Source organism: Marmota flaviventris, chromosome X (genome assembly GCF_047511675.1).
Source record: "Marmota flaviventris isolate mMarFla1 chromosome X, mMarFla1.hap1, whole genome shotgun sequence".
NCBI lineage: Eukaryota > Metazoa > Chordata > Mammalia > Rodentia > Sciuridae > Marmota > Marmota flaviventris.
The window spans coordinates 45,173,855-45,190,128 of record NC_092518.1 but is presented as its reverse complement, the minus strand read 5'-3'; the positions used below and the strand labels follow the sequence as shown (position 1 = coordinate 45,190,128).

The window sequence follows — 16,274 nt, the reverse complement described above, 5'->3', positions numbered from 1 at the left end:
AATCCATTTTCATACATCAGAGTAAGCTTTGAAGAACATAACTCAGATCATGTCACTCCCAGCTCAAAATTCTCAGATGGCTTTTCATTGTACCTGAAATAAACATCTTTACAGCTTTACACAGTCTTATTCCAAAACTTCTTTCCTATCACATCTAGAACTAGTCTTTCCTTTTGCTTCTCCAATTGGACTTCTTTCTGAAGTCCCTTGAATACACTCAGTTCCTTCCCACCCTTCGGCCTTTGTCCTTGTGTCTCACTCTGCCTGGGATGCCATGCCTTTGGATCTTTATGAAATGATTACCTTCTTATCATTAAAGCTTACCTCAACTTTCATAACTGTGAAGAGTCCTTCCCTGACTAATGTATTTAATCTTGTTTCCAAGCTCACTTTGTACTATTAAATATTCATTCTCATAACACTTTTGACTTTTTGAAATTATTATCCATGTATTTGTATGATTTGTGTTTGTCATCCTCCCTCAAAAATATGAACTCCTGGGGCTGGGGGTGTGGCTCAAGTGGTAGCGCGCTTGCCTAGCATGCATGAGGCACTAGGTTCGATTCTCAGCACCACATAAAAATAAAATAAAGATATTGTGTCCACCTAAAACTAAAAAATAAATATTTTTTTTAAAATGTGAACTCCAGAAGAGCAGGAACTCTCTTTTTTTTTCCTTCAGAGGAAAAAAAGTAACATTTATTCCTAACCTCATCACTTAGAGACAACAGTTTGAACAACTCAAGGTTTATCTGTTATGTAGTTTCCACAAATTTAGACCAAACTGTAAACACTGTTTTTTTAACCCATTTTTTCACCCATTTTTCATTTGCCCATATATTTAGATTTATTATCAGTCTTCTATAATATTGCTTCAGATGGTTACAAAGCATTACACCATATATAGAAACTACAAAGTATTTAACTGGTCCCTTATTGGTAAATAATCAATTGCCAAGCATAAATTTTCTTTACCACTAAATGGCCAGCACCTGGAACAGTGACTTGACCCTAAGTCTTTAATGAATGGCTGCACTTGGGCTTGAACATTCACAGTAACTTGGAGCTGACTACTTTGGTCCATGAGGAAGCCAATGGCTCTTTGGGTAGTTTTGTGTGGTAGAAATGTTACCATTCTTTTGAGATAATGCTGAATTCTTGACCATATAAACAGAAGGGGAAAATGTATAATCATTAGAAAAGATGATGAGGAAGCATTTGATGAAACTTAGCCCCTATTCATGATGAAGTTCTTAGCATACTAGGAGTAAGAGGAAACTTCCTTAAACTGATAAAGAATATCCTCCAAAATCCTACAACAAACACTATACATAGTGGTAAAATATTGCAATTCTTTCTCTTTTACTGAAATAAGATGCCCATGTCATCTCTTTTGTTTGGTATTGAACTGGAGATCCTGCACAGTAAGACAAGGAGATGAAATAACAGAAATAAACATTTGGAAAGAAGAAACAAAACTGTCATTTAAATCTACTTTCTTATCTTTCACTCACTCCTCCTCCTTCTGTTTTCTGGAGGCCCACAGAACAAAGCTGTCCCCTTTTCTGCATAATAGTCCCAGTTCTACTCCCCTCTTTGGACCTTGATCACCTCCTCTGAAAAAGGAAATTTGTGGTTCTATCTTCTTGTGCTTCTTTGAGTTCATAGTCTCCTTCCTACAGGCTAAACATTTCCATTTTCCTCAATGGTTCCTAATAGGGATCATTTCCAGATCCTTCCTTTCCTAGCAACACACTCAATTTTAGTTTTTTTGTTTTGTTTTGTTATTGTTGTTGTTGTTTTTCAGTAATATGGTGCCCCGAACTGGGGCAGAAGGTGATGACAGGCAAGGGCTCAGAATGGTGGAAGTGGAGGGAATTCGAATGAAAATAGAACTTAAAAATGGTGGAGAGAGGAGGCAGAGGAGGAGAGCTGGAATGAGGGAGAAGAAGCCGAGAACAACATCTGAGGAAAAAGTGGCCTGGCTGGTGAGCTTGTGAGAGGTGCCCCATCTCCCTGACTTATTTCCCTGGAAGAGAAGAAAGGTCTCCTGCATGGTTTGTGGGTACAGTGATGGGTACAGAAACTGTGGTAGGCCACAAGCATTTGGTGCTTTGCCAGTCCGCCCTTCCAGTTTTCTTGCCCCTGGTCTTCAGGACCCTCCCTCTCATAGGTGGAGTAGGGGTAGAGGCAGGGGACATTGACAAAAGTCAGATCAGGATGGGAAGCGAAGCTGAACAGATCCAGGTCCCTGTCCAGGAGGCAGGAGCAGCCGCCACAGTGGGAGGGAGCAGCAAGCCAACAGCTGAGTGAGACAAGGCCTGGGTTATTTTTTTTCCAGTTTGTTGGCATGTGGGTGGATTTTTATCCTTTTTTCTTCTCTCCTGCTCTCTGCCGTTTCCACAGAGATGTGGGAGTTTGCAAATTTGTCTCAGTGGAGGGGAGAGGCAAGAGCTGATTTGGGGGGTCCTTGTCAGGGACCAGGGGAGCAGAGAAGGACACTGCTATTTCGGCAGCAGGGAAACTAGGACCCATTTCCCTAGGGCAAGGAAGGCATTCATATTCTGCCTTTCCTCTAGCAGCTGCAGGTTTGCCTTCTCACCTCCTCTGGCTCTTGGCTCTCAAATCCATCCCACCTGGTGATTGCATAGGCTTCACTTCACTTCTCTTCTTGCTCTGCAGTGCCAGATGCCCTTTTCTCAAGGCTCTGGACAAACTAGGGGCACACTTGAAACTCTCCTAAGCAAAGGCTGCTCTCCTTCCCAGTATCTCTGGTGATGGGGGTTGGGGAGGCCGAGGAGCATCTTTTTTTCCTCAATATACATTAAAAAAAAGTTTTGTAGTTGTAGATGGACAGCATGCCTTTATTTTATTTATTTATTTTTATGTGGTGCTGAGGATTGAATGCAGTGCTTCACACGTGCAAGGCAAGCACTCTGCCACTGAGTTACAGCCCCAGCTCCCCCATATATATTTAAATGATTAAAAAAAAAAAGTACCTGGTCGGTTGTGGTGGCACACGTCTTCTCAGAAGGCTAAGGCAGGAAGATTGCAAGTTCTAAGGCAGCCTGGGCAACTTAGTGTGACCTTGTCTCAAAACAAACAAACAAAAGGGTCTGGAATTGCAGCTCAGTGCTAGAGGAACTCAGGTTCAATCAATCCCTAGTACCCAAAAGAAACAAACAAAAACCAAAAGCAGTACCTGTAGCACATACTAAGTGCCAAATAAGTCTTTCAAGCTTTCAGAGGGGAAAGCTTTCCAAAAGGCTGAAGAGGTGTGTAGTTTAGGGAATGGCTTCTGGAGGATGTGAGACCTCAACAAACTGACAAAGGAGCTGAGAACATACCAGGTAGGGGCAATGATCACCAGCCTGTGGGTCCAGACACCTAGATGCTGATACTGGTTCTGCCATTCATTGGTAATTTGATGCTGAACAAGGAAGTTCTTTCCCTTCTCTTGAGCTTTGTTTCCTTGTCTGGAAAATGTGTTGGATCTCTAAAGCTCTATGGATGTATACAAATTTAATGCTGATTCCCAGTTTGGGAGTTATGAGCCATCTAATGCGATGATGTTTATGCAGAATGCATTGCACACCATCAAGGGGGTAGGATGACCAACTGTCCCGGTTTGCCTAAGACTCAGAGGTTTTCTGGGATGTAAAAACAATGTACTAAATGTACTAAAACAATCCTGGGCAAACTGGGACAGTTGGTCACCCTAACAAGGACTACATTCACTAATTATTATTATTATTATTATCATTATCATTATTATTATCATCATCATCATTATTACCACTAGAGGGCAACACTCGCTCATGCCTGGGAGTAGGTCTTACCCCACCCAAAAGGTACAGAATGACGGGTGATTCCAGGACCAACCGATCCCCCAGTCTTTCTCCTGGAGAGAGAATGCTGATGAAGACCGAGATCTGAATCCCAGGAGCCTCCTTTCAGCTCTGCTAGCCCCCTGTGGTCTGACTGCCAATTGTGCCTGAATTCCGACCAGCACACAGGTGCCGGGTCTGTCCCACTGTGGCAGAACAGCCTTCTTCTCAGGGAACTGGGGAAATAGAGAGATGCTGACAAGTAGCTTTGGTTTGTCTGAACACAGGGACACTTTCACCTGGTTGTGTAGTTCTCCCTATGCCTTGGCTGACTGGCAACATACACATTCTGCAAGAGCAGCTCCATTGATCCAAGAGCTGGCTTCCTCCTTCCGAAAGAATTGATTTCTGTATTACCTTCTACCTCTTCCCCCACTGAATTGTAGTTATGATTTATCTATCTATATACCCCATTAAGTTGTTGATTCAGGCATTCAACAAACACAGATTGCTTATTGCTTACCTACCACGTATCAGGCTTTTTGCCAGACTTGTGTACAGTGGGGAACATAACAGACAGAATATCTGCCCTTGGAGAACTAACAGTCCAATGAAGGAGGCAGGAGGTAAACAAACAAAGAACTGCACGAATCAATATGTAATTACAAACTTGCTAAGTTCTGGGAAGGAGAGGACTTACTGAGCATGTGTCAGAGGGATCTGTGTAGTCTGGGAGTGAGAGAAGTTTCAGCTGATGAACTGACATTTGAACTGAGATCTGAAGGATAAACAGGCCAAGGCAGCAGGGAGAGCTTTCCACGACAAAAGAACAGCAGGTGTGCAGAGTCTGAGCCTAGTTGGGGTGTGGTGGGGGATGAGTGTTTGCTCCTTGAGGGCGGGCGGCAGCCTGACTCTTTCTTGTTCATCTCTTGCTGTGGCTCCAGGCCTGTGACAGAGTTGTGAAAAAAAAAATGTTTCTGGAGTAGAACTGATGGACTTTCTGTTATGGAAAGCATCATAGATTGGGTGTCAAAAGGCCTAGCTTCAAGTACCAACCCTTCTGGGCAATTTGATTCAATTCAGTTTCTTCTTACTATGTACCCCACTAGGTGCCAGGACGCAGGGTCAAGCCCATTTAGGGGATTGAAAAGTAAACAAAATTGTCTCTGCCTTTAAGCAGCTCATGGTGAGGTAAAGTAGCCAACAGGTAGACTGGTCTCTCTGAGCCTCTTTTTTTTTTTTTTTTCCAGGCTCTAAAACGAGGGGATTTGGATTACATACTCTTTAAGATCCCTTTCAGCTCTGATGGTCTTGACCTGTTCTTCTTTGAATAACAGCCAGTAAGATTGTGGTGGGGAGAAATAGAACAGACTTTTCGATTTCTCATGCCCTTATAGGAGTCACATGGGATAGGTCTGGAGCAGTGCAGGCTTGGTTCTGTTTATGGACCAACCATTTTTCCATTTATGAGTGTCTCTGGAGTAGTCAAGGCTCACTGCTTTTGGCTGGAATGTTCCAGCATTTGATAAATCTTTTTCTTCCCTGTTCCCCCTCCACACTTCCCCGCTCCCATCCAGTTTTCTTTTCTACATCCAGGACTGTGTTTTCAATGTATCGGTACTGAGAAGAGTCTTTAAAAATTAACCCCTCCATCCAGTTTTCCATTCTCTATGCAACAGATCCTCCAAATGAAGCCACACAGTCACTATTTGGAGACCTCCAGTGATATGCTCTGTTCACTAAGCTTCGCCTATGATAGTTTTCTTCCCTGGGATCTGTCGCTCTGTAATTTTCACCCATTGCTTCTGGCTGTGCCCTTTGGAGCTAAGCAGAATAATTCCACTACATTGCCCCCCTGACAGCTTATTGGATATTTGAAGACAGTAATCATGTCCTCATAAGCCTGTCCTCCTCTAGGCCAAATATCATCTGTTCCTTCAAATGTTCTTCATTGTTTCAAATCCCTTTAGCATCTGTAAATATAGTTTAGTTTATGTAAGATTTATATCTCGCCTACTTTAAAGAGGATATTAGGCAACTTGTCAGTTTATAACATGAAAGAAAGACAATTAGGGATAAAATGTGGAAGAAAACAGAACAGAGACCATGTAAAGGAAGTACGAATAGATGTTGCCAGGTACCTAAAATGAACTGGATTATAATTGGACTCTGAATTTGGCTCAAAGTTTTATGGCAGCTAGGACAAAATTGGAAACACGTTGGGTTATGTGGTTTTGTGTTCTGACAGGATCAAGCTTACAAATCATCTTCAGAGAGAAAATTTCTCCTAAAACAAAACTCCAGATTAACCTATTAGGATTGCTTTCTGTGCAGCTGTTGGAGGCTGACAGGTACTTTGGTTACATCTCATACCATCCCCCACTAGGGGGAAGGGGCCTGGAAGGATAATTAATTAATTAGCCAAATGCTGTCTCAGTTTTAAGCACCGCTGTCTCTGTCGGAATCCCCGAGAGAAGTGTGTCTTCTTTTTTCCTTCTATGTTCCTCAAAGATAGTCACTTTTCTACCTTTCTGCCCTCTAAAATCTACAATCTTAAGGCTCTTTGGAACACCAGACCCTGGAAATAGCCCATGAAAAGACCTGTATCCTGGTGGTACTGACCACAGCAATTAAGTGCTGATCACTTCTCTCTGGCTCTCAGTGTTCTCAACTGGAAAATGAGTTTATCTCTGAGATCCCTTCGGCTCTGATATTATTTCTAAACCCTCTAGGGGAAAGACTGGTGGGATTTTTTTTTCTTAGGGTGCTGAGAAGCAAACCCAGGGCCTCACACATTGCTAAGCACATGCTCTACTGAGATTCACCACCTGAGTTTTGTTTTTAATTTCAATTTTCCCATCTCGTGCTTGGCAGCTAACAAGTATAGGAGAAGGTCTGCTCATAGATAGAACTGTGAGAATCCAGTAGGCAAACCCAATTTGAACAGATGCCACCGTTGGATCTGAGGAAAATGTTTCATGGCTCTCAGTATCCTGACGAATTCTTGTTGACTGGATACTGGCAGTGGTGAGATGTGGATTTTAGGGCTCTTTCCTACTCTAGCTTCACATTCCTTGGCAGAACTGGTCCCAGGGTAAGGGGAATTTGAGCAATCACACTGGAGACTAAGGCTCTGGGAAATGACTATGGGAGGCAGCAGACAGGAAAGGAAGGTAGTGCTATAGTTTCTGCTGAGCAACCACAATGAACCAATACTAAAGTCATTCTGTGGTGTGAAATATTCAGTGCACACAATATACCTGTGGGCACCTCCCCACCTGCTATGTCACTCCTTTGCTTAAAAATCTTCTGTGACTTTTCATTGCCTATGAGAAAAGACTTCCCTTCAAGTTACAATAGGAACCCAGAACACAATCATATATGATATATGCTTGTGGCTCTCTGCTGCGAGACTGGGAGCTCCCTGAGGGACTAGGCTATGTACTTGATTCACCCAGGGCTCTCCTTCATCGTTCACTTGTCTTTCTCTTTCTCTATCTATCTATCTCCCTCCCTCCCTCCCTCTCTCTCTCTTTCTCTCTTTCTCTTTCTTTCTTTCTTCCTCTCTCCCTCCCTCTCTCTTTCTTTCTTTTCTTTCCTTCTTTCTCTCTCTATTTCTTTCTTGGGATTGAACTCAGGGGCACTTGCCCACTGAACCACATCCCCAGCCCTATTTTGTATTTTACTTAGAGACAGGGTCTCACTGAGTTGCTTAGCTCCTTGCTTTTGCTGAGGCTGGCTTTGAACTCACAATCCTCCTGCCTCAGCCTCTTGAGCCACTGGGATTACAGGTGAACCATGCCTGCTTACCTTGTCTTTCTTTTTAGCACTATCACCATCTGTATTAGTCCTCTAGGGCTGTCATAACAAAGTATCACAAACTGGGTGCTGCCAACAAAAATCAATTATCTTGCAGGTCATGGTGGCACATAACCCCCCAGAGGCTCAGGGGGCTGAGAAGGAAGATCACAAGTTCAAGGCCAGCCTCAGCAACTTAATGAAGCCCTAAGCAACTTAGCAAGATCCTGTCTCAAAAATGTTTTAAAAGAACTGAGGATGTGGCTCAGTGTTTAAGTGCCCCTGGGTTCAATCCTTGGTACCAAAGAAAGAAGGAAGGAAGGAAGGATGGAAGGAAGGAGGGAAGATAGATATGATTCTCTCATAGTCCTAAGGAATAGGAGTCTAAAATCAAGATGTCACCTGGGCCATGCTTCCTCTGCAGCCTCGAGGGAAGAATCCTTCTTTGCCTCATCCATCTTCTGGTGGCTGCTGCAATTCTTGGCGTTGCTTGTCTTATTACTCCACTTTCTGCCTCCATCTTTACATGGCATTCTCTCACACATGTGTTTCCATGTCCAACATTCCCTCCTCTTTGAGGACAACAGTCATTGGATTAGGACCCACACTAATCCAGTATGACCTCAACTTGATTATATCTGCAAAGACCCTTATTTCCAAATAAGGTCATACTCTGAGGTTGTTTTTTTTTTTTTTTTTTTTTTTTTTTAGTGGATACAGATTTTGGAGGGACACTGTTCCTTGTCTCTCTCCCCTTTAGAATGTCAGCCCTATAAGGCTAGGGATTGTTTGGTTTGTTGCTATACCCTCATTATTTAGAGAAATGCCTAACAGATAGTGGACACTCAATAAATATTTTGTGAATGAAGTTTAGTACCCATCTGCCTCCATTCCCAGAGGGAATCTGAATGATTAGAAGCAGGGATGAGGTCAAGAATGCAAGAACAGGAATAATGCTTTGCAAATGTTTGCTGGATGAATAGAAATATTGACTGTCTATACTACTTTAACATTTACAGAGTACCTATTTTGTACAAGTTACCAGGAGAAGATACAAAGAAGTGAGAAGGAAGCAGACAAATATCCTGACTATACCTCCATGTGACAGTAGGCAACACCCTCAAACTAAGTGATTAAGTGATTTCATATATGTAAAATACTTAGCATAGGGCCTGGCACATGGTAACCACCATAGAAGTGCTAGCTATTATTATCATAGTAGTTGTTATGTGCTAGCTCTCTGCAAAGTGTTAAAAAAACAGCTTTATTGAGATATACTTCATGTGCCACAAAATCCACCCTTTAGAGGATATGAGTCAGTGGTTTATAGTGTATTAGCATGGTTGTGCAACCACTACCACAGTCTAATCTTAGAACATTTTCACCCCCCTCCAAAAAAGCCCCATACCGATTAGCAGTCAGCCCCAGCCCCACTCATGCCCTAGCCCCTGACAACCATTACTCTAATCTCTAACCCTATAATTTATTTATTCTGGAATTTCATATAAAAGGAATCATACAATATGTGGCCTTTTGTGACTGGCTTCTCTCCTTAATATGTTGTCAAGATTTATCATATTTTAGCATGTATTGGTACTTCATTCCTTTTTTAAATTTTTTTAGTTGTAGGTGGACACAATATCTTTATTTCATTTACTTATTTTTATGTGGTGCTGAGGATCTAACCAAGTGCCTCACACATTCAAGGCAAGCGCTCTACCACTGAGCTACAACCCCAGCCCCTTCATTCCTTTTTAATGACTGGATAATATTCCATTGTGTGGCCATACCACATTTTGCGTATCCATTCATCAGTTGAACATTGGTTGTTTCCACCTTTTGACTATCACTTTTATTATTATTCATAAAGCTGCTATGAACATTCATGTACAAATTTTTGTGTCGATGTATATTTTCATTTCTCTTGGAGAGATGCCTAGGAGTGGAATTGCTGGGTCATATGTGTAACTCTATGTTTAACATTTTGAGGAACTGCCAAACTGCTTTGCAAAGTGACTATACCATTTTTACATTCCTGCCTGCAACAAATGAGGATTCCTATTTCTCTACATGCTTGCTAACACTTCCCATTGTCTATCCTTTCAGTTTTAGCTATCACAGTCCATATGAAATGGAATCTTATTGTATGTGTTTAAGGAATTTATGTTTATTTTCCATTAACCTTGTGTCCATTTTCTGTTCAAGAGCCTGCAGAAGGACACCATTAGACCACTCAGTGGTTGTTCCTATCCAGTCAGAGGTCTGAGCAGTGGGAGCTGCAGCCCAGTCTTCCTTCAGTGGCAGGCTGAGCACACCAAGCTATTGGAGAGAACTACTGAATAGGCACAGAGGGACTTGCATGCCTTCAGACCAGTCTGCACCTTGGGTTAAATAGCAGGAAACTCAGCAGCTGGAGAAGTTCATTGACCCTGAACTTCCTGCCTTGGTCTTTGCCTTTTCAGCAGCAGCCTGCTTTTCTTTTTCAATTTCCTCATGATCTCTGTAGAAGTAGAGATCAGGCATGACCTCCTATGAGTGTTCACAGGAGCTGGTGCCACACATGCACAGAACTTCCCAGGCCATATCCACCACATTGGACCCACTGAGTGAGCCCCCTTGCAGTGCTGGGTGGCAAAGTCCATGTAGCACAGAGGACAATCTGTGTTACACGGAGCTATGATAAGCAGGTTATCATAGGACTCTGTGAGAGGTTAGTAGTCAGCTTTGGGATCAGTGAGCACCAGCAGATGTGGCTCCCAGAAGGCTGCCTGAATCTGTTGAGTAAAAGTTCCAGAAGCCAAGTGCCCACTAATAGGAGTGGTGCCAATGGAAGTAGCAAGCTTCAATGCAGCCCATTGGCCAGTGTTTCTGGAGAAGAAAACACTGACATCGATTAAGTTTTCAGTAGTAACAATGGCAGAAGCTTCTCCCAGCTCCTTTTTTGATTTATGATGTAGATGTGGTCATTTTTCCTTTTGTAGATATATTGTTCCATTTGGAACTAAGTGAGTTACTGATGTAAGAAGTTCAAGGACATCCTCTTCCTCATGGGTAGGACATGAAGAGCTTTGGATATTGGGAAAGTTTCCCTTTAAGTTACAACAGGAACCCAGAACACCGCCTTATGGATATCATAGAAAGCTCATTGTGCTTTTGATTTGCATTTGCCTGATGAATAATAATGCTGAGCATCTTTTCATGTACTTATCGCCCATTTGTATATCTTCTTTGGAGAAATGTCTGTTCAAATTCTTTTGCCCATTTTTAAAAATTGGGTTGGCTTTTGTTGTAAGAATTCTTTGCATAGTTTACATACAAGTCCCTTATCAGATATATGATTTGCAAATAATTTCTCTCATTCTTTTCTGTGCAAGTTGTTTTTGAATGTGTGTTTTTTCCCTAAGACCACCTTTGTGAACTAAGTGTTTTGATAGGGAAATGGGAATTCAGAGAGGAAAAGATGGAATTTAAATCCAGTTTTGTCTAACTATAAAACTCATGTTTTCCCCTCTTATCTGAATGTACTCACAAAGATAAATCAAGACATGTTTAAGGCTTTAAGGAGCTCAGTCTGGAAGAAGATATAAAGCCAAATTCCATTTGTCCCAAAAATGCCACAAGAGAGGGGCAGAGGAAGTGTAGTGTGAAGTCAAATGGTGGGGGGACTTCTTACTGGGGAAATAAGAGTTGGCTTCAGTAAAGTGGCATTTGAGTTAATTCTCGAAGGATGGGAGAATGGGATGGGTACAGTTCATTGGATGGAGATGATGGAATGAATGAGGAGAGCATTTCCAAAGGAGAGCGGGAAAAGAGGGTTGAATGAATGGAGCTTTGATCCCAAGTTTAGCTTTGATGGGGAGTCCCAGGGCTTGTTGGAATGGAAAACCCTGGGACTGCCTTGGTTGAAGCCCCAGGGACTCGTTAAGATCTGGTTGGCTAGGATAGGGAATCTGGGCACTGGCTTAGATGGAAAGTTTAGGGGCTGGCTGGAGTCGGGGGATGCCTGGGATGTGTGTGTGTGTATAGTTGGAGTTCCAGGTGTTTCCTGGGACTGAGGGAGCTTCACACTGACTGGGCTGGAGGGACATGGGGCTGACTGGGATAGGAGGAGGGTCCAGACTAGGACTGGAGACCCAGAGACTATCCATGGTGGCGGCTGGACAGAGGTCTCCAGAGACAGGAGGTCCAGAGGTTGTCTAGGATGGGGTATCTGACATTGCTTCCGGCTGGCAGACCTACGGTACGGGAGAGAATCCCGTCGGTTGTCTGGACTTGGGGACTGCCTGGGATGGGTGTTTTCAGAATGGCTTGGATGAAGACCCTGGGCCTGGCGAACCCCAGAGAGATGTTGGAACCTGGTTATAAGGAGAGATTCTTTAGGCTGCATTTGTGAAGTGAGGACCCTGGGACTGGTGGGTGGAATGAAGAGATCTCATGCAGGATGTGATGGGGCTGGCCCCGGCCGGGCGCCAGTGCCTTGGGGCTGGTCCAGCTGCGGGTGCGGGTGGCGGCTGCAGGTGGGGCGCGCGGGGGCGGGCCGGGCGAGCAGGGTGGGGGCAGGGGCGGGGGGCGGGCCGGCGGCCGGGGCGGTCCCGCGCGGCCGCGCTGCGCAGTGACTCCGCAGCGGGCGGAGCGCCGTGGGCCGCGTCCTCCCGAGCCGTGGCGGTGGCGGCGGCGGCGGCGGCGGCGGCAGCGGCAGCCTCAGCTCCTGCTCCCCGTGCCGCCGGCCCCAGCGCTGTCTCCCGGGCCCCCCCGGGCCCCCGGGCCCTCAAGCCCGGTGCGCGCCCTCGCGTCCCGCCGGCCCCCTCCCCCGGCTGGGCCCGGGGGAGGGTGGCGCCGTGAGCGAGCGGGGTCTGGGCTCTCCTGCCCCTTCCCCTGCCCCTGGGCCGCCAGGATGGAGGCGGGGTCGGGGCCCCCCGGCGGCCCGGGATCCGAGAGCCCCAATCGGGCGGTGGAGTACCTGCTGGAGCTGAACAACATCATAGAAAGCCAGCAGCAGCTGCTGGAGACCCAGCGGCGGCGCATCGAAGAGCTGGAGGGCCAGCTGGACCAGCTCACCCAGGAGAACCGCGACCTGAGGGAGGAGAGCCAGCTGCACCGCGGGGAGCTGCACCGGGACCCCCACAGCGCGCGGGACAGCCCCGGCCGAGAGAGCCAGTACCAGAACCTGCGCGAGACCCAGTTCCACCACCGCGAGCTGCGGGAGAGTCAGTTCCACCAGGCGGCTCGGGACGTGGGCTACCCGAACCGGGACGGCGCCTACCAGAACCGGGAGGCTGTGTATCGGGACAAGGAGCGGGACGCCTCCTATCCGCTCCAGGACACTACCGGTTACACAGCCCGTGAGCGCGACGTGGCCCAGTGCCACCTGCACCACGAGAACCCAGCCCTGGGTCGCGAGCGTGGCGGGAGGGAGGCCGGGCCAGCGCACCCGGGCCGCGAAAAGGAAGCCGGCTATTCCGCCGCGGTGGGCGTGGGGCCGCGGCCACCGCGGGAGCGGGGCCAGCTGAGCCGTGGCGCATCAAGGAGCTCCAGCCCTGGCGCTGGCGGAGGCCACAGCACCAGTACCAGCACCAGTCCGGCTACAACCCTCCAGAGAAAGTAAGGAATGTGTTTGTACCCCCACTTCCCGCTCTTCCCCTGTTAGCTCCCTCTCCAACTTGTCCGGCTGATAAAGTAAGAAGCTCCTGTCTGATTCCATGTCCTCTTCTCCTGTCCCAACCGGGTGAAGCCAGGTTCTCCTCGTCCAGCCAACACCCTTTCCCTGGCCAGGGCACACTTGGTTGGCCAGATGAGTGCAGGCATCTCTCTTCTCCCAGTACCGCTGCCAGTGAGGGACTAGAGCAGTCATCACCGCCCCCCCTTCACTTCTTCAACCCGTAGCTGCATCCTTGCCAGAGGATGGGTTTTCATTTATTTATTTATTTTGGCTGTGCTGCTTGGGGTTTTTATTGTCCGTGATGGTGTCAACTCAGAGCCCCAAGGGAGAGGAACCCCCTTCTTTTCTTTTTCTTTTTCTTTTTTCTTTTTTTTTTTTCCTTTTTTCGCCTGATCTTGTCTCCCCTGTTGGTCTCTGGCCTCCGCTCCATCTTTTCCCAGAGAGGCAGGTGGGGACCAGAATGGCTGCTGGAAGCTGAGACATCCCTCTGAGGGGAACTGCAGCACATCCTGGCCAGGGGGGAGCAAAGATGGGGGAGCAAAGATGGAGGCCAGGCCCTTGGCTAGTTCCTCAAAGTCCACCCCCTCTCCACCCTTCAAGAAAAACAACACCCATTTAAAGAGCCCTACCAGGAAGGGAAGCCTACAGATTTCCCCTCTGTTGAATCGGCTCCAGTTCCTGTGCTGGGGTCTGTGTGTCTATTTGGGACACCTTGGCAATATCTTCTGGGTTGGTGGGACATGGGCTGGGTCCACTTTTTCCATGTAGATCTCATCGTGTGCTGGTTGGGATAAACATATCAGGCTGATAGTCAAGGGCATGCAGGCTCAGGGGGATGCCCTAAAGGCTCCCTTATTGCTTTTCTGCTGAATTGGAAAGAATACTGAATTGGAAGACCTGGGTTACCCTTCCAGCTCTGCTATAGTTTGGCTTTGTGACCTTGACTGAATCCCTTCTTCTCTCAGTTCATCAATTCCCCTATGTCTTTTTAAAGGTGAGGTCTGCTGTGGATGCTTTTTAAGGACCCCTCCAGCTTAGATTCCATGGTTCTCTGACTAATCCAGCCACACTACAGAGCAAGCCTGAAGTCCTCTAGCGAATGGACAGGCTTCCCCCTCCTCTCACTGCTCAGCTGGTCCTACCATGTGCCACAACCAGTGGAGTGTCTCTTGGAGGCTGGGCTGGGGGTGGGGAAGCCTTCTGCCTCAGGAAATCTGCTGGGAGACAGCTCTCTGCAACTCCCCCGTGGTGAGGCAGCAGGCTGGGGTGCTGGGTTGAGATGGCTGGGCCCCAGGAGCAGCAGCTGCAGCGTGAGGGCTCGGCTGGGCTCCACTGCAGCGCACCCTCAGCTGAGTCTTGGTGTAGACTGCTCCAGGGTAGTCTGGGGGCCAGGGGAATAGGCTTGCCTGCCCAGGCAGAGCTACTGGGAGCCCAGCTGCAGAGGACTGACCATGTACACCATGGGGCACCACACTGGAAGAGAGATGCAGGGAGATCAGGGCCTGTTTAGGAGAGGGCTATGGTTGGGTGGGGGCATTGTGGTCCTGGAATCTGATTGCAGAAGACTTTTCTAGAGGGGGCAGGCTTGTGACAGAGGGAGCAGCTTCATTATGTATGGTTCCAGGGAGCAGAAACAGGAACAGTGGGGACATTTGAGATAAAATCAGGAAGAACTTTACAACCTGGCCACTGGTGATGCAGTAGATTGCCTCAAGGCGTGGGGGTGGCAGCTGGCTGTACATGTCCAGCAGAGGCCTGGTGGGGATCCAGGAGAGCTGGAGAAAGTATAAGACCCGAATGGGGTATAAAGCCCAGTGAAATGATCTGGGTCTTCCCCAATTCCAGTATTTCATTGCCCTCACATTCTCTATCCTGCAGACACAGGTCTGAATCTCTTGGTTGGCTGGAAGCCCATTTGCTCTTGTGCCATTCTTGAGGGCTTGCCTCTTGTTCCATCTTTTTGTGCACCTTCCAGGTCGCTCATTGCATATCCTTGTTTCACATTTCCTACTGGATTAATAAAGGGGTTTAGATCGTACTTTGAATTTCTCTCCTAACCACATATTAACTATTCACACATCCTTGATTACCTCTTTTAGTCTTCACAACAAGCTTTGTGCAGTGATTATTAGCAATTCCATTTTAGAGATGGCAAAACTGAGGCTGCAATGTGAAGGAACCTTGTTCAAGGTTATGCTACTAGTTGCTAATGGAGCTGGGACTAGAACCCAAGTGTGTCTGTCTCCAAGGCACATTATTTGTTCATGAGTGTTCTCCAACCCCTAGGAGTGTCTTGGCCTTGGGTCCTGGACAGGTAGATACTGAACTGGGAGAGGCCAGAAGAGCCTTAGGTATCTGCAAGGTTTGAGTTGGAGGAGATGAGTCTGGGATGAGTGGGGGAGTTGACAGGGAGGAAGGAATATTGTTTCCCTCTTCTACTCTCCTCCCAGCAAGGCATTAGGAGGACCTGGCAGTGCAGTAGCCATTGGTGCCACTGCTGCTGCTGTTAAGTGACTCCCCTGCTAGGCCTTTCTGGGTTTGTAAGGAGTGGGTGAGAAGGCTGCTGCTGGAAGCGCGGGCAGGCAGGGTGGGAGTTCAGCAGCAGAGGCTGCAGCATTGGGGGAGGACAGGCAGAGCTGGGCGCTCCTGGTCCCCGGGCTCCCTCTGCTGGATGAAGAGGGGAGAACGGGGCCTTGGGCCGAGCTGCAGCTTGTTGGGGGCCACTCTGCCTAGGGATTTTCTTTAGCCCTCCCAATGACCCTGGGCATTTGTCACCGCAATCCACATGTTATAGCAGAAGAAACTGAGGGCTTCGAGAAGCAAAGCCCACAGAGGTCATGCTACTAATAAGACAGACTCCCGATCCTGTGGACTTTCCTTTCTCTGCATTGGACATCAGCTGTCATTCCCGTCACCATCCATATCAGCCATCCAGGACTCCCACATCCTCCCACACTGTCACTTCTGGACAGGTTCCAGGATGCCAGTAT

At 47.0% G+C, this 16,274-nt stretch overlaps 1 protein-coding gene across 2 annotated transcripts in view; it reads left to right on the top strand.

Annotated features, from left to right (window-relative positions):
• The first annotated feature begins 12,477 nt into the window (after nt 1-12,477).
• Iqsec2 (IQ motif and Sec7 domain ArfGEF 2) overlaps nt 12,478-16,274 on the top strand; it is an 82,941-nt gene continuing 79,144 nt past the window's right edge. For both annotated transcript variants that reach the window (XM_027950177.2, XM_027950175.2), the window contains exon 1: nt 12,478-13,226. In XM_027950177.2, coding sequence (XP_027805978.2) covers nt 12,520-13,226 — 707 coding nt within the window. In that variant the 5' untranslated portion in view covers nt 12,478-12,519. The remainder of the gene's footprint in view (nt 13,227-16,274) is intronic.